Raw genomic sequence first — 24,138 nt, forward strand, 5'->3', positions numbered from 1 at the left:
TTTTTTTTTTTTTTCCCTGGGCTCGGCGGCGGCGGCGGCGGCGGCAGCGGCGGCGGCGGCGGCTGCTCCTTTGTTTCCTGAGGCGCGGCTTGACGCCCCCTTGTGCCTCGGGCCCCGCGCGCAGGCACCGGGGGCGGCTCCCGGTAAGGGTGGGGGCGCTCGGTGCGGGCCCGGGAGGCGGGCGGGAGGGCGGTTTGAATGGAGCGGCGAGGTGCGGGCGGCGGGCGCGGGCCGCGGGGCCCGGGCTACGGCGGCGCCCGAGGGTCAAGACTCCGCGGCTCGAGGCTCGGCCCGGTCGCGGACGAACCCGGCGGCGGCGGCGGCGGCGGCTCCAGGGCGGGCCCGGCCGGGGTGGGGGGGGGGCGGGAGCCGGGCCGCGTGGAGGCCGCGCGCCCCCGCGTGCGCGTGCTCGCGGGGGCCTGGGGGACAAAAGCGGGCGGTGCGGTGCCACGGGGGGGACCCGGCCCCCCACTCCAGCGCCGTCGTCGGGCCCTCGACGGCAACAATAGTCGCGCTGGGCCCTGGCTTGGGGGAGGCCCTGCCTTTCTGAACTCGGGGGCGCCCCCTTGGAAAGCTTTCTGGGGCTTTGGGGGGGTCCCCAAGGGGCACCCCCAGATGTGGCCTGCATCACTGACCTCGAATTCCGGGGTTTCAAACAACCGGGTCCTCCTGGATCGTTTTTTTTTTCTCCTCTTTCCCTTCCCCTTCTCTCTCTCTCCCCCCCACCACCATGGCTTTGCAAATGTTTGGCTGTGAATTGGGGTGCAGGAAGGTCGGCAGCAAGTGGGGGAACCCCTGGAAAGGAAACAGCACTGTTTTGTGTTCCTGCCTTTTAATTTTTCTCTCTTTCTCTCTCCCACCCCCCACCCCCCCCATCGATTTTTCCGGACTAAGGCCTTTATTACATTGAAAAAGGAAATAAAAGCCAACTCGTTGGAAGAGGCACATTCGGATTCCGTCTCAGTCCCAGTGAATTCTTGGGGGGGGCTAGAAGCACTTAGGGAGCCTCAGAGACGCTCCTCCTGGTCTCTAAGCCTTGTGACCCGGGTCAGTGGCTTAGTCTCTTTTTTTCCTTTTGGGTTTTGTTTTGGGAGCCACACCCAGCGGTCTCTGGCCTTAAAGGCCCTGCCTCTGTGCTCAGGGATCACTCCTGGTGATGCTCGGAGGACCCTGTGGGATGCGGGGAATTGAACCCTAGACTTGCTCGTGCAAGGCCAGTGCCCTCCTCTCTGGGCTATCACTTGGCCCCAGCAGCTTAATCTCTCTGCACCTTTGGTTTCCACCTTTGTGAAATTGGGGTACAATGTCAAGGGTGGAATTGGAGCAGACCAGGAAAGTGGTTTCTGGCCTGTGGGCAAAACACCCCCCCCCTTACTATTTGGCCCGGTTGGTCCTGTCCTATCGCTGCACTCAGGGATAGTGGTAGGTGGCAGACAGTTGGTGTCCCTGCCCTGTGGCCTGTCATTTGCCCTCAACAGCACCCTTGGGAAAAAAAGGAGGCAAGTGGGGACTTGGATGAGGGAGGGAGGAGGGCTTCCTGGAAGAGACTGCTTGGGGAGGAGGCTCAGGCTTCTGAGCCCTGGACTGTACTTGGCCCTGATCTTCACTGGGGAGTGATTGTCGGGACACCAGAGTGTGTGTGTGGGGTCAACCACTTTTAGGGCTCGGCACCTGGCAAACTGGTTTTCAGTTTGGGCCCATCTGGGCAGTCCCCTGGTGCTGCCTGGCTTTGCAGGATGGGCCTCACCTAGGTCCTGGTGGGACTCGGAGTCCCAGTGGTGCTGGGGTTGAGCCCTTGTTGTCCACATGCAGAGCCTATGATTAGCCTTTGCCCTCTGTCTCCCTGTCGTGAATGAGGGTGTGTGTGTTGTTGTGTTGGGCAAGGTCTGTGTGAATGAGAGAGTGTGTGTGAGTGAGTGAATGTTGTGTTGTCACAGTTTGAGAGGTTTCTAACTCATCCTCTACGGGGGGAGGCCATACCCTTCACTCAGCTCCCCTTGGGGCGCCTGCTGGGGGTGACCCTGAACCTATTTCTATTTGGTCTCTGGCGTCTGTCAGCTGTTCTGGCCTGCATCCCCTGGGATGTCCCCTTCTGTCGTCTCCATGGTGAGTCAGGGAAGCAAGATTGGCCCCTATTCCCGCACCCCCAGATCAGGAGTTTAATCCTTGATATTTGTTTTGTTTTGGGACGACACCCAGCGGTGCTCAGGGGTTACTCCTGACTCTGCACTCAGAAATCCCTCCTGGCAGGCTTTGGGGACCATATGGAATGCCGGGAATCAAACCTGGACCTGTATTGGGTTGACTACGTGTAAGGCAAACACCTACCGCTGTGCTATCTCGCCGGCTCTATCCCTGTTATTATCGAGTTACTGGGGGGTATCGTGGAGTTTGGGGAACCCACACAATGTGGGCCATGTCAGGGATATATAAACCCAATATAAACCTGCTGGCTTCCTTTCCTTTCTGCAGTGTCTCCCTCAGTCTGGAGGGATCCCCAAAGATAGCACCAGGATGGGGAGAGAGAGGTACAGGCACCTGGGTGAGAACCAGCATTTCTGTCTGAGCCTAGGGGTGACGCACCCTTGTCCTTGGGGGCACATGGCACCGGCAATGGCTGGACATGAACAGCTTTAGCCCTGGTATGAGGGTGTGTGTTTGGGGGGCAGCCCTGCAGGCTATGAGATCCCCCACACCCCATACTCCTGAAGGGTCCCAGTGTGGAGAGTCATGGCAGGGGGACCCTCCAGCCCTTGATGACAAACAGGACCTGGGCAGGAGCACCCATGGGTCCAGCCTCTCCACCATCATAGCCCCCTGCCCGCTTCAGGGTGCTGTGGACAACACTTGCGGGAACGGCCATGCTCTTGGGGCCCAGTTCCAGGGAAGGTTATGCCTCTGTGTCAGGCTTCCTTGACAACATCATTTGTTATGTGGCGCCTCGGGAAATAATTGATCCATAGTGAGATTCAGGACCACACCTGCTGGTGCTGGGGGCGACTACTCTTGTCTCTCTGGTGGTGCTTAGGGATCACTCATGGCAGGCTGGGGGTTGGGAAACGACCCTATGGGGTGCCGGGATCTCAGATCTGCCACCATGCAAGGCGAACATTTGCCCTGAAACTGAGTCGAAAAGGGTCATTGGGGCTGCAGATATACTGGGGTGAGGCCTGTTCTGGGCCCATCTCTGCCAGCACACGTGGTTCCCCCAGCACGGCCCCTGTCCAGACCACCCCCCCAACAACCCACCAGCCTCTTGGTAGCAGGGAGCTGTCCACAATCCCCTCACTCAAACCCAACATCACTCAGACCCCTGAGCATCGCCCAGTGTGGCCCCTCAAATCTTCATGCTCGAGGACTCGGTGAAGGCTGAGGGCTTGAAGGGTCTGGACGGGAGGAGCTAGGGTCCCCAGCGGTGCCCAGAATTGTGCCCCCTTTCCCTGGGGTCAGTCTTCGAGTTGAAGAGATGTCGCCGGCTCATTGGTGGGGGTGGTGCCAGCGGTGTCCCTGGAGACCCAACTGCGACAGTGACAGGGAGGGGAAGGAGTGGGTTAACTTGGGGAGCTGGTTGGGGTCAGTTCTGCTTTCTTGAATGTTGCCCTCCCCTTCCCTGTGGGTGCAGGAAGCAGGTGGCTGGGTGGCAGTTGCTGTCTCACCTGTTTGGGGTTATCTGGGGTGCTGCTGGTGGGGCATCACGCCCCCTTCCCACCTCTCACACCCAGCCCCTGCTCCTCACGGGGCTTTCTGAGACCTTCAGATCCTCAGTCCCCAGGCGGGGTGCTCCAGAGATACCCCAGTGATGATGGCCTCTTTTGGGCTGGCCTTGAGTCGTGACCGTCTGTGCCTTGGGGCTTCCCAGCAGGAAGCAGCTCTCAAATGAGTGAGCCCCAAGAGAGCTACTGCAAAATTGTGTGTTGGTGGGGGGCTTCTGTCCAGCCCCAACTCCACACTGGCCCTGAACACCTTGGGGTGTGGGCTGGAGCTGAAGAGCAGATCTGCCCTGAGGGGTTCCTCCCAAGGAGGGTCGTGGATGTGAGTCTTGGGAGGACTCTGGGTCTGTTCCAACTCTGGGTGTTCCTCCCCTCTTGCAGGAGACAAGCACACTCGGCTCCCCTGGAGATGTCCACTCCTGACCCGCCACTGGGCGGGACCCCTCGGCCCGGCCCTTCCCCTGGCCCTGGGCCCTCCCCAGGTGCCATGCTGGGCCCTAGCCCTGGGCCATCCCCCGGCTCGGCCCACAGCATGATGGGACCTAGCCCAGGCCCCCCATCAGCAGGACACCCCATCTCCACACCGGGGCCTGGCGGGTATCCGCAGGACAACATGCACCAGCTGCACAAGGTATGGATGCAAACCCCACCTGGGTTCTGCACCCCGATTCTCCCCTCCAACCTACATTGTCCCTATCCCTCATGCAGCACCCCTGAACCCAGCTCTGGTCTCAAGGTGCCTAACAGGAGGTTATAGGCTGGGGGGGTAACTGGATGGGAGTGGGGTATCCCCATCTGACCTGCACCCCTTTGGCCCCCAGCCAATGGAGTCCATGCACGAGAAGGGCCTGTCCGACGACCCCCGCTACAGCCAGATGAAGGGGCTGGGGCTGCGGTCAGGAGGCCATGCTGGGATGGGGCCCCCTCCGAGCCCCATGGACCAGCACTCGCAAGGTACCAACCACTCCAACCTCTACCAGCTTCACCCAGAACCCTCTCCTTTCCCATTCCAGGCATCCCCTGACCCTCCTGCCTCCCTCCTGACCCTCAGGTTACCCCTCGCCCCTGGGCGGCTCCGAGCACGCCTCCAGCCCGGTGCCCGCCAGCGGCCCCTCCTCTGGCCCCCAGATGGCGTCGGGGCCCGGGGGTGCCCCGCTGGACGGCGCCGACCCTCAGGCCTTGGGCCAGCAGAACCGGGGCCCGACCCCATTCAACCAGAACCAGCTGCACCAGCTGCGGGCGCAGATCATGGCCTACAAGATGCTGGCGCGGGGGCAGCCGCTGCCCGACCACCTGCAAATGGCTGTGCAGGGCAAGCGGCCCCTCCCGGGCATGCAGCAGCAGATGCCCGCGCTGCCACCACCCTCCGTATCTGCCCCTGGCCCCGGTGCTGGCCCCGGCCCTGCGCCCCCCAACTACAGTCGCCCCCATGGTGAGGAGTGGCCCCAGCGTGGTGGTGATGGGGAACCAGGGAGCTGCAGGACCCACTCATGACCCAGTCTGTGCCCCCACCCATTTAGGCATGGGCGGCCCCAACATGCCCCCCCCTGGACCCTCGGGTGTCCCCCCCGGGATGCCAGGCCAGCCCCCAGGAGGACCCCCCAAGCCCTGGCCTGATGGTGAGTATGGGGAGCTTATCTGGAGGTAGGTGGTCCCTAGAACCCTTAAGCAGGAGAAAGGTGCTTCATGTTCTGAGGGGTCCCAGCTGCACCCCAAGGGTACACCCATGTTCATTTGGATCCTCATATATCTGAAGGCTGAGCTGGGCTGCAGGGCGGAAATGGGGCCAGCAGCTCCAGGAGAAATGGACAAGTGGACAGGCGGACAGACAGGCAGATGGATGAGCTGATGGAGGGACTGCGCCCGCAGCTCCCAGGCTCCTGCTCTGCCTGACTCTGTCTTGTCTCCTCCCATCCCAGGACCCCTGGCCAATGCTGCTGCCCCCACCAGCACGCCTCAGAAGCTAATCCCTCCTCAGCCCACGGGCCGCCCGTCCCCCGCACCCCCCGCCGTGCCACCCGCCGCCTCACCTGTGATGCCGCCACAGACGCAGTCCCCGGGGCAGCCAGCCCAGCCTGCGCCTATGGTTCCTCTACACCAGAAGCAGAGCCGGGTCACTCCCATTCAGAAGCCGAGGGGTCTGGACCCTGTGGAGATCCTACAGGAGCGCGAGTACAGGTAGGGAACCCCTCTCGGCCCTTCTTCAGTGCCTCTGGGGTTGAGGTCCTGAAAAAAGTGGGGAGAATGGGCAGATCAGGGAGTCCATTAGGCGGGGCACTAGCACGTTAGGAACATTGGGTTCTCAGGCCCTCCATCAGCACTTAGGGGTGCCTGGGCCCTAGGAGGTCCCCCCAGTCCACACCCCATACCAGTTCCTGGATAGCCACCACCTGTAGGCCCTCAGCAGATAGCGTGGGAGACTGGGGGGCACATACCCACTCACTCAGGCCGCCCTTCCTGCTCCCAGGCTGCAGGCCCGCATCGCGCACCGGATTCAGGAGCTGGAGAACCTGCCCGGCTCGCTGGCTGGAGACCTTCGGACCAAAGCCACCATCGAGCTCAAGGCTCTCCGGCTGCTCAACTTCCAGAGGCAGGTGGGTGGGCGCCCAGCGCAGGGCACAGGGAAGGGCCCACCCTGTGTCCCACACACATCACAGCACCAACCAACAAAATCGTCCCTGCCCTTGTCTGGAAGAAAGAGGCCGGAGATAGCACAGCGGGGAGGGCGTTTACCTTGCACGCAGGCAACCCAAGTTCAATCCCCGGCATCCCCTAAGGTCCCCCGAGCCTGTCGGGAGCGATTTCTGAGCACAGAGCCAGGAGTAATCCCTGAGCGCTGCCAAGTGTGGCCCTAAAACAAGTGCTTGAGATGGGATGGGGGAAACCGTACAAGGCCCCAAGGGCAGTGGAAAAATCTGGGCCCTGACCATGACCACGGCCATGCTCATGGCCACCCGCAGCTGCGACAGGAGGTGGTGGTGTGTATGCGGCGGGACACGGCCCTGGAGACGGCACTCAATGCCAAGGCCTACAAGCGCAGCAAGCGCCAGTCACTGCGAGAAGCCCGCATCACCGAGAAGCTGGAGAAGCAGCAGAAGATCGAGCAGGAGCGCAAGCGCCGGCAGAAGCACCAGGTGGGCGGCCCTGACTTGACCCTGAACCGCTGCCCTGAGCCAGCGAGGATGGGCCAGAGGGGTAGTATGGAGAGGTTCCTGTGGGTTCCCGCCGGCAGCGCTCTCTCCGTGTCTCCCACTCCCTAGGAATACCTCAACAGCATCCTGCAGCATGCCAAGGACTTCAAGGAGTACCACCGCTCAGTGACTGGCAAGGTGCAGAAGCTGACCAAGGCCGTGGCCACCTACCATGCCAACACGGAGCGTGAGCAGAAGAAGGAGAACGAGCGCATCGAGAAAGAGCGCATGCGCCGGCTCATGGTGCGGGGAATGGGGCAGGGGTAGATGGGAGGGGTAGATGGATGGGAGTTATCCTGTGGGGCCTGAACTTTGCAGAAAAAATTAGGCTTATGGGCTGGAGTGATAGCACAGCAGGTAGGGTGTTTGCCTTGTACGCAGAGATCAGGGTTCGATCCCTGGCATCTCATATGGTTCCCTGAGCCTGCCAGGAGTGATTTGTGAGAGCAGAGCCAGGAGTAATCCCTGAGCACCGCCTAGTGTGAACCAAAAACCATGAAGGAAGGCAGGGAGGGAAGGAAGGAAGGAAATAAAACAAGGCTAGGACCGGAAGTGATAGCACAGTCATAATGCATTTGCCTTGCACAAGGCCAACCCAGGGGGGGCCGGAGAGATAGCACAGCAGTAGAACATTTGCCTTGTATGCAGAAGGACAGTGGTTTGAATCCCGGCATCCTATATGTTCCCCCCAATCACCCCAAGGGGTGATTTCTGAGCGTAGAACCAGCAGTAGCCCCTGAGTGCTGCCAGGTGTGACCCAAAAATAATCAAAAACAAAAAAAACTGCCAACCCAGGACAGATCCAGGTTCTATTCCCGGCATTCATTATAGTCCCCTGAGCTTGCCAGGAGCGATTTCTGAGCACAGAGCCAGGAGTAACCCCTTAGTGCTGTCAGGTGTGACCCCAAAACCAAAAAGAAAACATGTCTTAGGTGCAAAGTGTCACAATTTTTCTTCAGTGTCAGTGGCAATCCTATTGCTGGGAACCAGCCACCCTACTTTTAAAACCAAAGGTATTAGGAAGATGGGGCCAGAGAGATAGCATGGAGGTAAGGCGTTTGCCTTTCATGCAGAAGGTCATCGGTTCCAATCCCAACATCCCATATGGTCCCCTGAGCTTGCCAGGAGTGATTTCTGAGCGTAGAGCCAGGAGTAACCCCTGAGCGCTGCGGTGCCTTTTGCAGCACAAATGTCATTTCAAGGACTACACATTCCAGTTTAGGGAAGTTCCTACCGACCAATTCTAGGGAGAAAGCCAGGTTCGCCTCCAAGTGGTTTCCCTTCAGCCCCATTGGCTGTCTCGGCGCTAGAAACAGGCCATCCTGCTTTCAGAGCCAAAAAACACCAGAACCGTGCTTTTCCCAGCTCAGGTGTCACTTCACACGGCACTGGAGACCAGTTCGGGGGATGTTGTGCTCAGAGAGTTGGGTTGGGGTTCCCCCATCCTGGGTGCGCCCTGACAACCTCTGCACCCCTGGTTACAGGCGGAGGATGAAGAGGGTTACCGCAAGCTCATCGACCAGAAGAAGGACAAACGCCTGGCCTACCTACTACAGCAGACGGATGAGTACGTGGCCAACCTCACCGAGCTGGTGCGGCAACACAAGGCAGCGCAAGTGGCCAAAGAGAAGAAAAAGAAGAAGAAGAAGAAGGTGCAGGGCCGGGAGGGGAGTTTGCGCGTTGCTGTCCGAGGCCTGTCCTGTCCTTCGCTGATCCGACCATATCTCTCTCTTCCAGAAGGCAGAGAACGCTGAGGGCCAGACCCCCGCCATTGGGCCGGATGGGGAGGTGAGGCTGTGCTGGGGCTTCTGGGATTTGGGGGCCTTTTCCTGGGGCCAGAGCAGAGCCCTGGCTCAAGGGTCAAGGGGTGAGCAGGACCCTTCTGGGATCCGTGTCTCACACACACACACACACACACACACACACACACACACACACACACACACACGAACCTTCCTGGGGCCAGAGCAGAGCCCTGGCACACACACACACGACCCTTCCTGGGGCCAGAGCAGAGCCCTGGCTCAAGGGGTGAGCAGGACCCTTCTGGGATCCGTGTCACACACACACACACACACACACACACACACACACACACACACACACACACACACACACACGACCCTTCTGGGATCCGTCCCACATGTGCGACACACACACACACGTCCCACATGTGCGACACACACACACACCTCCCACATTGCCTGGTTTCGCCCTGGGCTGTGCCCGTTCACTCTCCTCTTGAGGTCACAGTGTCTCACTTTTTGGGTCACTCCGCTGTTATTTTTTGGGGGGGGGGGAGTTCTCTGGGCTCTGGGGTCACCCATGGAGCAATGGTCCCACCTGCAGCCCTTGGATGAGACGAGCCAGATGAGCGACCTGCCGGTGAAGGTGATCCACGTGGAGAGTGGCAAGATCCTCACTGGCACCGACGCCCCCAAGGCGGGCCAGCTGGAGGCCTGGCTCGAGATGAACCCGGGGTGAGCAGGGCCCAGGGGGCAGCGGGGTGGGGGGATTCCTTTGCCCTGGTCCTGAGGGACCCCCTGAGACATTGGCTGCTTTCTTGTGTCCAGGTACGAGGTGGCCCCGCGGTCGGACAGTGAGGAAAGCGGGTCCGAGGAGGAAGAAGAGGTGAGTGTGTCTGAACCCTGGAGCATGTCATGAACCTCCCCCTCAACCCCGTGGTGAGCTCCAACTATGCTCTTGAGCCTGCTGGGCTACCCATAAGAGTCCCAGCGCATGGCCTGGTCCTCACCTGAGCTGTCAGGATGAAGGCAGAACTCAAGAGTCCAGTGCCCATTTGTCAGGGTATCTCCCTCAACCCCCGACCTGTCCTCTAAAGATTCTTTGTTTCTATTTGGGGCCCATGTCCAGCGATGCTCAGGGCTGACTCCTGGCTAGAGCTTTGGGGGTCCCTATGGGGAGACGGGAGTCACACACGGGTCCAATCTACATACAGGGCAAACCCTCTCCCCATTGTGCTCACTTCAGCCCTGAACAGTCTACTCTTTTTTTATTATTATATATTTTTAATTTTGGGGGGCCACATGCAGCAGCGCTCAGGACTTACTCCTGGCATTGTTTGGGGGACCCTATGGGATGCCGGGGATTGAATCAGGTCTGCTGCGTGCAAGGCAAATGCCCTCCGTGCTGCTCTGTAGCTCCGGCTCTGGCTCCATCTGCACGTTCGACTACGTCAGGCTTAGCAGTTTGACTTTCCTGACTGTTTGCCCAATTTTGCCTTGGTTATTATGGCGATGGATGGGGGTGGAGGTTTGACTGCAGAAACGACTTTGTTCCAGAGGATGGAAGTGGGGGAGACGGGCAGCGTGGGCAGGAGGCTCCCTCATCGCTCAGGAGGATGAAGTGGGGGTACTTCTGAGTTTGGTCGCAGTGACCAAGGGCCGTGGGGTCCCCGCAGGAGGAAGAGGAGGAACAGCCCCCGCCTGCACAGCCACCCGCACTGCCTGTGGAAGAGAAGAAGAAGATTCCAGACCCTGACAGCGACGACGTCTCCGAGGTGGACGCGCGTCACATCATCGAGTGAGCTCGGGCTCCGGACGGATTCCCCATGCTTCTTTCCATGGGCACCCAGACACCCCACACACTCCCACCTGTCCCCCTTCATCCCATGCACGCCTGGCCATCCTCCTGCCCCAGCTCTTGGAGAAGGTTGGGGCGTTTCCTGACCACCACCCCTGGCCTCTCCCAGGAACGCCAAGCAGGACGTGGATGACGAGTACGGGGTGTCACAGGCGCTGGCACGTGGCCTGCAGTCCTACTACGCGGTGGCGCATGCTGTCACTGAGCGCGTGGACAAGCAGTCGGCACTGATGGTCAACGGCGTGCTCAAGCAGTACCAGGTGGGGTTTCCCTGGGCCCTCCGGACCAGGAACCAGCTAGCTCCCCAGTTCTCCCTGGGTGGGTGTCTGCAGCAGTCTGGGGGCATGGGAGAAGCTGACCCAGCACCTCCCTCCCCCTCCCCGTCCGTTGGTCCGTCTGTCCGCAGATCAAGGGCCTGGAGTGGCTGGTGTCTTTGTACAACAACAACCTGAACGGGATCCTGGCGGACGAGATGGGCCTGGGCAAGACCATCCAGACCATCGCGCTCATCACATACCTCATGGAGCACAAGCGCATCAACGGGCCCTTCCTCATCATTGTCCCCCTCTCGTGAGTGCCCCCCCCTCGTTCCCCTGCTCTGCACCCTGTGCGGCCCCTCCCTCTCACATTCACAACCCTAGCTGGGTCCTACCCTGTGGCACCCAGCCCTTCCGGGTGTTGATTTCCACCCACTCGCTGTTGCACCTGGAATTTGCCCAGTTCTGGGGTCCGGGGACTCTCCCATGCGCAGCTCCAGTTGCCTCCCAGCTCTCCCCATACTTGTAACCTGTGTGAGGACCCCCACACCATCCCGGGACCCCTCCCTGCATCCACCTTAATGGCCTTACCGCTTCTGTGCAGGACACTGTCCAACTGGGCGTATGAATTCGACAAGTGGGCCCCTTCGGTGGTGAAGGTGTCCTATAAGGTAGGAGGGGTCCCCGTGGTTCTGGGGGTCAGTCCCTGCTGAAGCGTGATATTGGGTGGGTCCCTGAGACTTTTCTTATCGCCGCTATCCCTGGCTTCACGCCTACGATGACTTGGTGCACAGATAGGGGGAACCTGTCTGGGTCCTGGTGGTCACTGGCCATTTCTCACCTCCTGAACGGGACCTCCCATCCCCCCAATATTATGGGTGCAGGGTGTGGTCTTTGGGGTGCTCGTCTTTGAGACTGGAGGATTTGTGCATCTCCCTGACTCTGGGTACGCAGAGGCCCGTAGCTGCCGCACATCTGCGGAACCAAACCAGGAAGACCTATAGGCAGCTGAGAACTGCTTGGCCCTTTGACCCTACAGGGGTGCAGAGGGGTCCCCAGTGCCTGTGGATCCCCAAGGCAGGCACAGGTTTGGTGTGCCTGTCTTGCCTCCACTCCTTTTTTTTTTTTTTTAATTTTGAGCCACACCTGGTGATGCTCAACATTTACTCCTGGCTATTGCTCAAAAATCGCTCCTGGCTTGGGGGACCATATGGGATGCCGGGGATTGAACCATGGTCCATCCTAGGCTAGCGCAGGCAAGGCAGACTCCTTACCCCTTGCACCACCGCTTTGGCCCTCCACTCCTCTCTTGTTCTATCCCCCCTAGGGCTCCCCGGCTGCCCGGCGCGCTTTTGTGCCCCAGCTCCGCAGCGGCAAGTTCAACGTCCTGCTCACAACTTACGAGTACATCATCAAGGACAAGCACATCTTGGCCAAGGTGTGTGCTGGGGGGTCCAAGGGTTGGGGGCGTGGGGAAGCAGTGTGGGAGCCAGCCTGCTGAGTTGCCCGCCGGCCCGCAGATCCGCTGGAAGTACATGATCGTGGACGAGGGCCACCGCATGAAGAACCACCACTGCAAGTTGACACAGGTGCTCAACACGCACTACGTGGCACCGCGCCGCCTGCTGCTCACGGGAACCCCGCTGCAGAACAAGTTGCCCGAGCTCTGGGCGCTGCTCAACTTCCTACTCCCTACCATCTTCAAGAGCTGTAGCACCTTCGAGCAGTGGTTTAATGCGCCCTTCGCCATGACCGGCGAGAAGGTGCGGCTGGCCTAGCCCCCATAAAATAAAGCTTCTGGGGGGGCCAACCCCGAGCACAGTGGGGAGGGCACAGGCCTGGCCTTCTGGTGCGAGGCTGACCTAGGATGATCCCCCGCACCCCGTAGGGTACCCCTGGAGCCCTGCCAGGAGGGATCTTTGAGTGCAGAGCCTGGGGGTGCTAGATGGGACACCAGGAATGGAGACCATGTCCCTCAATGCTGCTCTGTCTTTGGCCTTTTGGGAAGCATCTGGGATGACCTTGGAGGTGTGGGGACCAAGCCGGCAAACCTTCACACTGGGCACCCCTGGCTACAGGTGGACCTGAACGAGGAGGAGACCATCCTCATCATTCGGCGATTGCACAAGGTGCTGCGGCCTTTCCTGCTGCGGCGCCTCAAGAAAGAGGTGGAGGCACAGCTGCCCGAGAAGGTGAGGCTGCTCTGGCCTGGGAAGGTCCTGCCCTGTCCTGCACTGCCCCGGCCCCCTCTCCTCCCCCAGTCCACACCCCGGCCTGAGCATGTCGCCCACAGGTTGAGTACGTCATCAAGTGTGACATGTCGGCGCTGCAACGGGTACTCTACCGCCACATGCAAGCCAAGGGCGTCCTGCTCACCGACGGCTCCGAGAAGGACAAGAAGGTACCCGCACCACTGGATCCCTGTTTCTGCCCACGTCCCACACCCATTCCACGTGCTGCCTATAACCCAGGCTCATGCTTTCCGGCCAGCCACAGCCTTGCCCCCTAAGCCTCTCTCCCTCTTTCCCATAATCCCTCCACGACCCTCTCTGTCCGTTCCTCACCCCTGCCGAGCCCACTACCTGTAAGCGAGCTAGCTAAGGAGTCTGTTCTCTGCAGGGCAAGGGCGGCACCAAGACACTGATGAATACCATCATGCAGCTACGAAAGATCTGCAACCACCCCTACATGTTCCAGCACATCGAGGTAACCCCCTGCCACCACGCCTGCATATCAAAGCATATCGAGGCGCTCCCATCCCTTGCTCCCCCCACCCACCGCGGGGCCCGCCCCTGACCCCCTTCTTCCCGCAGGAGTCCTTCTCCGAGCACTTGGGCTTCACCGGCGGCATCGTGCAGGGGTGAGCTGAAGGTTGTGTGGGGTGGCCAGGAGGGGACTCAGAAGCCACATACGTACGTAGCCAGGCCCAGATCCAGACCTCGGAGCCCTGAGGGTTGTTCCAGGGGTGTGAAGCCTCAGGGGTCACAGACACATAATTTGGGGTGTTCTCAAGTTGCTCCTGGCAGTATGGGGGCCCGTACCAGGGAGCTACCTCCCAGTCCAGCCCTGCTGCTGTCTGCATTTCTCTGTGGTTGCCCCTGCATCTCCTGGCCGTGTTGTGAGCCTGTTTCAGGGGGGCTAGGCAGGGGTTGCTCAGGCGCGGCCTCTTCTCCCTGCTCTGTAGGCTGGACCTCTACCGCGCGTCGGGCAAATTCGAACTGCTGGACCGCATCCTGCCCAAGCTGCGGGCCACCAACCACAAGGTGCTGCTGTTCTGCCAGATGACATCACTCATGACCATCATGGAGGACTACTTCGCCTACCGTGGCTTCAAGTACCTCCGGCTGGACGGTGAGGACTGTTCTCAGGATGGGGGTCGGTGTCGGGACCAGCAGCGGAGGAATGTTCCTGTCCCATCCCAGCAGAAAGGGCAGGGAGCGTGGAGGCGCCTTGGGTTTCAGGCATAGTGGGATCCAGGTGCCTGCATTGGCACCGGCTCTGTTTGAGCTTCCGCCTCCAGTGTGTCCCCACTGGAGATCCCTTTCCACCACTTCTGTCCGGGCTCCCCAACCTCAACTCAGGTTCCCTCTTCTCACCAGGCTCTGGGAGATACGAATCCCCTCCCTCTCTACCACCCCATTGATCGTGGGGCTTCCAACACCCAGGAAAATATTGTCCCAGCTCCCCTGTGGGGCCACAAGCCACAGAGGCTCAGGAGGGAGGTGCATTTCCCAGGGTCCAGGGGCTGGCTTGCCTGCCTCCACAGCTACCTTGCCCATGTTGTGCCACGCTGGGGTTCCTGGGAACTGCTGAAACCCCCCAGAGCCGCCACGGAGCTCTGAGCTGCGACCCCAGACAGCTGACCCCAGGCAGACTCTTCCCTTGCCCGTCCAGCGCTCACCCTGCCCCTCCTACAGGCACCACCAAGGCGGAGGACCGAGGAATGCTGCTGAAGACCTTCAACGAGCCGGGCTCTGAGTACTTCATCTTCCTGCTCAGCACGCGTGCCGGTGGCCTGGGCCTCAACCTGCAGTCGGCGGATACCGTCATCATCTTTGACAGCGACTGGAACCCACACCAGGTACCCAGGGGGCCTCTTGGTTGCCTCCCGTCCCTGATGCCCTATCATGCTTGCCTCAGGTCCTACTGGATACATGGGTCCTTTGCCACCAACAAATGTCCCCTGGGGACTTAGAGCGAGGTCAGAGGGAGATGTGCTCTGATTCATCCCTGACACTCCAGTAAACCCTCCTGCCCCCCAGCTCTGCTAGTGAGGCCCCCAAAAATGAGGGTCAGAGAGATGGTACAGTGGGAAGGCACTGGTCTCCCACAGCCGAACTGGGTTTCATCACTGCAGCATCCAAGAGGGACCCCTGAGCACAGAGCCTAGAGGAAGCCCTGAGCACCATTGGGAGTGGCCCTCAACAAAGCTAAAATCCCAGCCCTGAGTTTGAGTTGGGTGCAGACCTCCCGCCTCTGCTGGGTTTCTCACCTGCATGCATCTTGCCCAGGTCTCTCCCCAAGCCCCCCAGGATCTAGACAGTAAGGGCGGTTGTCCTGTACCCTGTTTCCTGGCTAGAAGGTTGGGGGTCCTCAGGGCTGTTGGGATCATGCAGGGTCACGAAACAACCCTTGCTGGGCACCCACTTTCTCCATTAGGGATCCACGTGGCTCCCAGGAAACACTACAAGAGTAACTTGTGGGTCAGTTGGGGTGACTGTCTCCATTTTCAGAGACTCCTGATCCCACCTTCAACATGACTCCACTCTGATCAGCCAACGATACTAGGTTGTCACTGTCCATCCCTGTTGCCGACCACAAGGTGGCGCACAGGCTGCTCCCCCCACCCCCTGCCCCACTGCCCTGCCCACAGACATATGAGCGCTGGCAATTGGCACTGGAGTGGGGCCTCTGTAAGGGGCCCTGCCTCCCCCTGCAGGTGGAAAGTGGGGAACCTGCAGTTTCAGGGCGCAGACTCGGCTCTGCCCAGTGTGTGACTCCCGCGTGCTCCAGGGCCCAGACACCTGCACCCCTCTAGGTCTGGTAATGTAGAACATAGACCCCAGATCTAGGGAGAAATCTATGGGCCACCCCTTGGGGCTGTTCAGACACTCATACCATACACTCACACTCACACGTAAATTCACACACTCATGGGGTCGGAGAGATAGCATGGAGGTAAGGCATTATTTGCCTTGCATGCAGAAGGTCAGTGGTTCGAATCCGGCATCCCATATGGTCCCCAGAGCCTGCCAGGAGCAGTTTCTGAGCATAGAGTCAGGAGTAACCCCAGAGCGCTGCCGGATGTGACTCAAACCCCCCCAAAATATTCACACACTTACATACACCCTCATCTCATACATACATACATGATGTGACACACATGCACACATGTAGACTACACACACACACACACACACACACACACACACACACACACACACACACACACACACACACACACACACACGACGTGGAGATCGCTCCAAGCACTGCTGTAGAGACTAGAAACTTGAGTATCCCGCCCTGGACTTCCCATGCAGATCATGCCCTGACCCCCCCCCCCCCCCGAAGCTTCCTCGTCCATCTCTGGGACCCCTTTATGCCCAAGGACAGCTGCCCTAGGTTCCTGACATCTGTGCCCTCGACTGTGTCCTGTGTATCTGAGCCACCCCCTAGGTGTGGTTTCCCCGCCCTAGAATTTTAAAAAGAAAAGGAAGGGGCCGGAGCAATAGCACCATAGCCATAGCACGGTAGGTTTTTGATCTTGCAAGCAGCCGACTCGGGACAGAGTCAGGTTTAATCCCCAGCATCCCACATGATCCCCCGAGCCTGCCAGGAGCAGTTTCGGAGCACAGAGCCAGGAGCAATCCCTGCGTGTCGCTGGATGTGGCACACAAACAAAAAAAGAAGTGGGGTAGCTTGAGGCAGGAAGTCGGTTGCCTGCTTTGCAGTTGACTGACGTCCCTTCCCCAGGACCTGCAAGCTCAGGACCGTGCCCACCGCATTGGGCAGCAGAACGAGGTGCGGGTGTTGCGTCTCTGCACCGTCAACAGCGTGGAAGAGAAGATCCTGGCAGCCGCCAAGTACAAGCTCAACGTGGACCAGAAGGTGATCCAGGCCGGCATGTTCGACCAGAAGTCCTCAAGCCACGAGCGCCGGGCCTTCCTGCAGGCCATCCTGGAGCACGAGGAGCAGGACGAGGTAGGCCGCCGCAGCCGACGTGGCGCCCAGCCGCCTGCACTTCTGGCTTTTTGGATGTCCTTTGTGTGTTTTTTATTTTTGGTCCTTTTTTCACCTTTTTGAATTTTTCTTTTGACTTTTTTTTTCCTTTTTGCATCCCTTTGGAGTAAAGGGAGTCTGGGCTGATGAGAACAAGGATGAAGTACTTGGCTTTTTCTTTTTTTTTTTTTTCTTTTTTTTTCTCTTTTTCCACAACAACAATTCAAAGGCGCTGGTCCGATTGCCAGCCCGGGAGACTGAAGTCCTGTATCTATCCACAGAGCAGACACTGCGGCCCGGGCAGCGGCAGTGCCAGCCTCGCCCACTCCGCCCCTCCGCCCGCGGGCCTCGCCCCCGACCCGGAGGAGCCACCTCTAAAGGTGAGCGGGCTGCCGCCGTCTCCAACCCGGCCAGCCTGGGTGCCAGCGCCGCCGCCAGGCCCGCAGGGCCCTGGTCCCACGGAGCGAGCGTGAGCGTGTGCGTGTGCCCCCCACCCCGCGGCCGGCCGCACCCAGGCCACCAGCTCGTTGTCCCCTACGGACCGACGGACAGACCGACAGACCAACCGTCCAAGGACCACTGCGGCGTGGCTCACCACTGAGCCCGTGCCAGCCAGTCCGGCCCTGTCCCCCACCGCTAACCCAGTGCTCTGTCATCTTGTAGGAGGAAGATGAGGTGCCTGACGATGAGACAGTCAACCAGATGATCGCGAGGCATGAAGAGGAGTTTGACCTGTTCATGGTGAGTGCTGGAGACGGGGACACACAGACGGACAGGCAGGCAGACACACACTGGTGACAAGACAGACAGACACACACGTACACACACACACAGATCTACAAATGGGCCCCAGGCAGACAGACACACATCTACAGATGGGCACCCTGGACAGACATACAGTCAGGCCCCAGAGAATCAGACCACACCTTTGAAACACACACAAGGGGCTGGAGAGTTAGCACAGCGGTAGGGCATTTGCCTTGCATGCAGAAGGACGGCAATTCGAATCCCAGCATCCCATATGGTCCCCCGAGCCTGCCAGGAGCAATTTCTGAGCATAGAGCCAGGAGAAACCCCTAAGCACTGCTGGGTGTGACCCAAACAAACAAAAAAGAACACATCACATAAACTCACCCTGGACAGATAGGCCATCCCCATGCTGACATGCATGACAGCATGCTGGCAGACATGCTGACAAGCCACGGGTAGAGACAGACAGCATCACACATAACACACCCTGGACAGACAAACACACACAGACCCAGGTAGACACACGCATGCATGCATACCTCCATGCAGGCAGACACACACACGGCCCTCAGAACAGACACAGACACATCCACTAACAGAAGCCCAGGGGACCCCATCCCTGCGGCCTCTTCTTCCCCAGAGGTAGCTAGCCCTCAGTGCCCCCACCACGGTTTGTGCATGGGGTTGGTTTTGGATTTTAGGGGCCACTTAAAACATGCTCTGGAGCGCAGGCCAGGGCTCTGCACTCCAGCCCTCAGAGCTGATTTGGGGGTGTAGGCGGGCTGGGAAGTGTTCCCAGGGGTGTTCAGGGATCGACCTGGCACTATACCACCACCTCCCACTAACCCCTGCTTGCTGGGGCCGTGTGCCCACCCACAGCGCATGGACCTGGACCGCAGACGCGAAGAGGCCCGCAACCCCAAGCGGAAGCCGAGACTCATGGAGGAGGACGAGCTGCCGGCCTGGATCATCAAGGATGATGCCGAGGTGGAGCGGTTGACGTGCGAAGAGGAAGAGGAGAAGATGTTCGGGCGTGGCTCGCGCCATCGCAAGGAGGTGGACTACAGCGACTCACTGACTGAGAAGCAGTGGCTCAAGGTACAGCTCCCGAGGCCCCGAGGGGGTAGGGGGACCTGGCCCAAGTGCACCCAGCACCTGGGCTAGAACCTTCTCAGATTCGGGGCTGGAGCGGTGGCACAGTGGAGAGAGTGCTTTCCTTTCGGGCAGGCCCACGTGGGCTCAATCCCAAAGCGGAGCCTGGAGGAAGCTCTCTGCACCTGAGTGTGGGTTCCCCCCAAAAAATACTTAGATTACTCCAAACATCCTTCCTGTCGTGGGGGTCTGTCATGGATCCCATAGGCCCCACCTGGGGGATCTCTAGAGCCCATAGCTGCTCTCATTGTCGGAGCCACTTCAGCCCTGATGTCCCCCTCCACCACACAGGCGACGGGTCGCACCCTGAAGTGCTCAAGGGTCACTTCTGGTGCACCTGTTTGGCTTTGGGTGTCCCCTGAGCCTGTTGAGGAGAATGGAACTGTTGGATAGAAAGTACAGGGTCCCTCATCCCAGCAGCTGTGGGCACCCTCAGACCCTCTCTCCGAGTCAAGTTCCCATAGGCCAGCTGTGCCCTATCTACTTCCAGCCTCGCTCAAACCCTATCTGCCAAACCCTGGACATGGGGTTCCCTCTGGGGTCTCCGAGGTGTCAGGGGTAGCAACTTTGGGGGTTTGTGATAAACACTTTCTGCCTGGCTTGGACACGCTGCTGACCCTTTCTGGGAAGTTCCTGGGGTTCACTACCCCTCAAGTGGATGCTGGACACAGAGGGTTGTGTGTCTCCCCAATTTTGTCCTGTGGAGGGCCGGTTCCGGGGGATGGGGGGCATCCAAGGCTCCTGGCTGGCCCCTGGGTGCTGGCTGTCCTATTCGCCACTGTCGACCCTGAAGGCCATCGAGGAGGGCACGCTGGAGGAGATCGAAGAGGAGGTCCGGCAGAAGAAATCGTCGCGCAAACGCAAGCGGGAGAGCGATGCGGGCCCATCCACGCCCACCACCAGCACTCGAAGCCGGGACAAGGACGAGGAGAGCAAGAAGCAGAAGAAGCGCGGGCGGCCGCCGGCTGAGAAGCTCTCGCCCAACCCGCCCAACCTCACCAAGAAGATGAAGAAGATCGTGGACGCCGTTATCAAGTACAAGGACAGGTAGGCGGGAGGGAATGTGGAGGGTCAGGTTAGTCCTCTCTGCCATCACCAGGAAGAAACTGCCCCTGGCCCAGTGCAGGGGGAACATCGGGAACTTGCCAGGCCCAAACTTGTTGGGGGCCACGCCCTGCAGTGCTTAAGGCTAACTTATGGCTCTGCATTCTGGGTCATTCCTGGTGGTGCTCAGGAGACCCTATGGGATGCCAGTAATGGACCCACTTTTGCCCTCCATACTGTGCTTGTTACCTTGGTCACACCGGCAGCGCTCAGGAGTTCCTCCTGGCTCTGTGCTCAGAAATCATTCCTGGAAGGCTCGGGGGACCATATGGGATGCCAGGGATCGAACCTGGGTCCATCCCGGTCAGCTGCATGCAAGGAAAATGCCCTACCACTTGCTATCACTCTGGCTCCACCCTTAAGTGCTATCACTCTTAGCCCCACTCCACTGCCAGCTCATTCCCATTGTTGATGCAGTGAACATCCGTTCATGGGGCTCCTATTCATGGCTTAGACATACCCCCACGCTTTGGCAGTAGTTGGGCAGTCCGGCCTCACATTTAAACAGGCCCGAGGCCAGCCCTGCCTGCATCCCCCGGGACTGGGAGATTTAGGCCAGAGGCAGGTGCTCTCGTGGCTGAGCAGGCCGCAGCACAGGCATTTGGTGACGTCTTGGCGTTTTGTGCCCTGGAGAGTCTGTGGACAGGAGTGGGGCCAAGAGCGGGCTTTAGCTCTGTCCTGATCCTGCCCGGCTGATCCTGCCCTGCATCCCTGCAGTAGCAGCGGCCGACAGTTGAGCGAGGTCTTCATCCAGCTGCCCTCGCGCAAGGAGCTGCCCGAGTATTACGAGCTCATCCGCAAGCCCGTGGACTTCAAGAAGATCAAGGTGCGGGCCAGGCCGGGCATCGAGGCCCTGCATTGGGCCAGCCATGGTGCGGGTGTGTGGGTGTGGGTGTGTGTGTGGTGGGAGGCCCCGTGGTCCCAGCTGAACCTTCATCCTTCTCCCAATGCTGCAACACCAGGAGCGCATCCGCAACCACAAGTACCGCAGCCTCAACGACCTGGAGAAGGATGTGATGTTGCTGTGCCAGAATGCACAGACCTTCAACCTGGAGGGCTCACTGGTGAGGGACTCCCTGGCCTTCTGTCTAGAGGGCTCGTTGGTTAGCAGGTGGGATGTAGGCCTTCCATCAGTTGGGCTTAGGCGTGGTCTAATTCTTCCAATAGATGGGCTCATTGGTTGGTGGCCGAAGCATAGGCCTTCCATCAGGAGGACTCATTGGTTAATGGGTGGGGTTTAGGCCTGTCATTGGGTGTCCTTTGGTTAGTGGGTGAGTCATGGGCCTTCCATTGGGTTCCTTTGGTTAATGGGCAGGGCGTAGGCCTTCATTCCGGAGGGCTTATGGCCCCGCCCACTCCGGTCCCTGACCACAGATCTACGAAGACTCCATCGTGCTGCAGTCGGTGTTCACCAGCGTGCGGCAGAAAATCGAGAAGGAGGACGACAGCGAGGGCGAGGAGAGCGAAGAGGAGGAGGAGGGCGAAGAGGAAGGCTCCGAATCTGAGTGTGAGTCTCCCAGCCCCACGAGGCCCTGCCAGGGGAAATGGCATGTGCAGTTCCCCCAGCCTGCCTGACTCACCTCACCACACCCCTTTCCTCGCCCGGGCTCCTCTGCACCCACAGCCCGCTCAGTGAAGGTGAAGATCAAGCTGGGCCGCAAGGAGAAGGCGCAGGACCGGCTCAAGGGGGGCCGGCGGCGGCCGAGCCGGGGGTCCCGGGCCAAGCCCGTGGTGAGCGACGATGACAGTGAGGAAGAACAGGAGGAGGTGAGGCCCAGGGCCCACACTTTCGGGTCGCATCCCTGTGACCGTGACCCAGGCCATGGTGTGAGGGATGGTGGGTCAGGCAAGACCCCTGGGAACGAGGCAGGAGATCTTGGGGATCTCAGACACGGTCTGGCAGCCAGGCCAGGCCAGACGGCCGAGAGTGGGGCGCAGCGACCTGGGGCCTCCGCATTCCACACAGGCCACCCCTGGGGGTGACCTTGACTGAATCGAATCACATGGGACACTCAGTGCACCTGGTCTGCTAGCTCTGCCCCAGCTTTCCTGCCCTGGCCCGGCCATCGAGCGGGGATGGGGCACCCACTGCACCCTGACCTTCACAGCTTCTGGGTGCTGAACACTTCAGCAGGCCCAGCTCAGACCTTGGGATGGGCCCCAGCACAAAGATGGGGTCGCGCATGAGCAGAGTGTTTTGTTTTGTTTTGTTTTATTTCTCCTTTTGGGGTGCTTGGGGGACCCTTTGGTGCCAGGGCCAGAGTCCGGGGCTGCCTACATGCAAACATATCCTTTGAGCAGAGGTCATGGGGGGAGTCTGGCCTGCAGCTGCCTGAGAAACCCCTCATATTTCTCTCCTGCTGCCCCTCCAGGACCGATCAGCAAGTGGCAGTGAAGAAGACTGAATCCCGACATTCCAGAGCCGACCCCCGCCCCCGGCTCCCGAGATGGTGTAGCCTTTAGCAGTAACGGGTAGCAGCTGACGTAGTTTCTGACTTGGGGTGACCGTGTACCCACGCCCCCCTCCATATTTATACTCAGAGGAGATGTAGGACCTGGTGGCGTCTGGCCCGGGCGCCCCTGGGTCGCCCAGAGCATTAACGCCCGGATGGGGGGGCGGGGCAGGCGCCGTGGTGGGGACCACTGTCCTGTGGGCCGGGGGTGCATGCGTGAAGCCGGCCCCTCCTTGTACTGTATTTCTCAGACAGGCCACCCCCGCCTCGGTCGAATGTCAGTGTCACTGGATGTCAAACAAACAGTAATAAATTAAGCCGAAGACACAGCCGCTGCCATCTCGCACTTTGCATGACACAGCTCTGGGCCCCCCACCCCAGCAGCTGGGGTGAAGGGGACCCAGTGATCACAGCCCCCCTTCCCAGATTTTGTATCCCCCAAATCTTAGAATTCCCCACCCCTTTATAGCAGCCTCTGCTTCACTGCAGTGGCTAATGGGCCCTGTAGGGTCTGATCCTGGGGTGCTGGAAATGGGATGCTCAGAGCTCACCCCTGGCTGGGCTTAGGGAACCCTGTGAGGTCTCTGGGGTCGAACTCAGGTTGGCCACTATTTTCTCTCGCTCCTTCCCTCCCTCCCTCTCTAGCCCCTCTCCCTCCCTCCCTCTCTTCCTTCCCCTCCCTCTCTTCCTCTTTCTCCCCCCCTCTTGTTTGATTTGAAGCCACTTTTGTGGACGTCACTGTAAACCCACCAGCCTCATGGTCAACACCCTCTTGGACTACTGGCACTTAGACACTGGCCTCTGCCCTGCGCCTCCCACCAACTGGCCCCGCCTCCCGCCAACTGGTGGCCAATGCTGCACTTGCTTGCCATACCTCCCCTGCATGACCACAGGCAGCCTGGACTGTCCCCATTTGCTCCTCACTGGGTTCCTCCAGGGCCCGTAGACACACCCCTCCACCACCACCATGACTTTTCGGCCCAGAAGCAAAGCCCAGGATGCTCCGCCATCTGGGGCAAGTTCTTGCGACAAGCTTTGCTGCCTGAAATGCTGCTGATGCTCCGACTTACTGGGGGAGCAGTGGGCCCCATGTTAGTACTCGGTGCACACCAGCCCCACAGCCACACGACCCTGTGTCAGCAGCCCTCAGCGGGTAGATGGGTGCAGGCGGGCAGCTGGGCCTCCTGGCTGGACTCCAGTCCATTGACCTTGGCTTGAGGCCCTGCGTGACATGACGCCAGTCATCCCGGCTGGGCACGTGCCCCCAGACTTCCCTCCCCCAGCCAGGTGCTCAGGCCCACACAGCTTTGGGGCGCCCAGCTTCCTTCCAGGTCCTCCAGCGGCTCTGATCCCCAAGCACCAGGGACTGAGGGGGAGGCTCTGTGGAAAGATCCAGAAACAGAAGGAAAATGCTAAAGCGCTAAGGAGTAGCCTGAGGCAGGGGGAGAGTGCTTGTCTGGCACATGGAGACTTCTGGGGTTTGATCCCTGCACCCTATAGGGTCCCCTCCACCCCCGAACACCACCAGGAGTGATTCCTGAGTGCAGTTGGTGATGAGCCCAGAGTACTGCCTGATGTGCCTCCCCCCGAAGAAAAGAGTTCTCAGGATCTGGTTCTGGTTTGGGTAGGGGTGTCCTGCTCCCTAGAGCCCCAAAGAGCCGCCTCCCCAAAGTAGAAGGCTGTGCGTGTGTCTAAA

The 24,138-nt window shown here is 59.8% G+C and overlaps 1 protein-coding gene across 3 annotated transcripts; it reads left to right on the plus strand.

Moving 5' to 3' along the window:
• Positions 1 to 22,774, plus strand: SMARCA4 (SWI/SNF related, matrix associated, actin dependent regulator of chromatin, subfamily a, member 4). Of its 3 annotated transcripts, XM_049789058.1 has the most exons (35): positions 1 to 143; positions 4,092 to 4,341; positions 4,532 to 4,664; positions 4,762 to 5,142; positions 5,231 to 5,329; positions 5,630 to 5,888; positions 6,178 to 6,304; positions 6,671 to 6,844; positions 6,971 to 7,144; positions 8,386 to 8,553; positions 8,639 to 8,689; positions 9,251 to 9,381; positions 9,475 to 9,532; positions 10,323 to 10,444; positions 10,614 to 10,764; positions 10,911 to 11,074; positions 11,366 to 11,432; positions 12,089 to 12,199; positions 12,282 to 12,524; positions 12,840 to 12,953; positions 13,055 to 13,162; positions 13,381 to 13,467; positions 13,575 to 13,621; positions 13,946 to 14,112; positions 14,679 to 14,842; positions 16,738 to 16,965; positions 17,265 to 17,363; positions 17,647 to 17,724; positions 18,613 to 18,831; positions 19,679 to 19,932; positions 20,707 to 20,815; positions 20,952 to 21,053; positions 21,364 to 21,496; positions 21,614 to 21,756; positions 22,362 to 22,774. In XM_049789058.1, the coding sequence occupies exons 2-35, from the start codon at positions 4,120 to 4,122 to the stop codon at positions 22,392 to 22,394; spliced, it is 4,920 nt and encodes a 1,639-aa protein (XP_049645015.1). In that variant the 5' UTR covers positions 1 to 143; positions 4,092 to 4,119; the 3' UTR covers positions 22,395 to 22,774. The 3 variants fall into 3 exon arrangements, with proteins under 3 accessions (XP_049645015.1, XP_049645014.1, XP_049645013.1); XM_049789057.1 differs by lacking the exon at positions 17,265 to 17,363; XM_049789056.1 differs by lacking the exon at positions 17,265 to 17,363 and having other exon boundaries at positions 18,613 to 18,830; positions 19,669 to 19,932.
• Positions 22,775 to 24,138: the final 1,364 nt, after the last annotated feature.

This window comes from Suncus etruscus, chromosome 15 (genome assembly GCF_024139225.1).
Source record: "Suncus etruscus isolate mSunEtr1 chromosome 15, mSunEtr1.pri.cur, whole genome shotgun sequence".
NCBI classification, from domain to species: domain Eukaryota; kingdom Metazoa; phylum Chordata; class Mammalia; order Eulipotyphla; family Soricidae; genus Suncus; species Suncus etruscus.

Coding starts and splice junctions, on each gene's coding strand:
- SMARCA4 (XM_049789058.1), top strand. CDS start 4,120: ATGTCCACTCCTGACCCGCCACTGGGCGGGACCCCTCGGCCCGGCCCT. Junction 5,330..5,629: donor CCCCAAGCCCTGGCCTGATG/GTGAGTATGGGG, acceptor CTCCCATCCCAG/GACCCCTGGCCAATGCTGCT. Junction 10,445..10,613: donor GACGCGCGTCACATCATCGA/GTGAGCTCGGGC, acceptor GGCCTCTCCCAG/GAACGCCAAGCAGGACGTGG.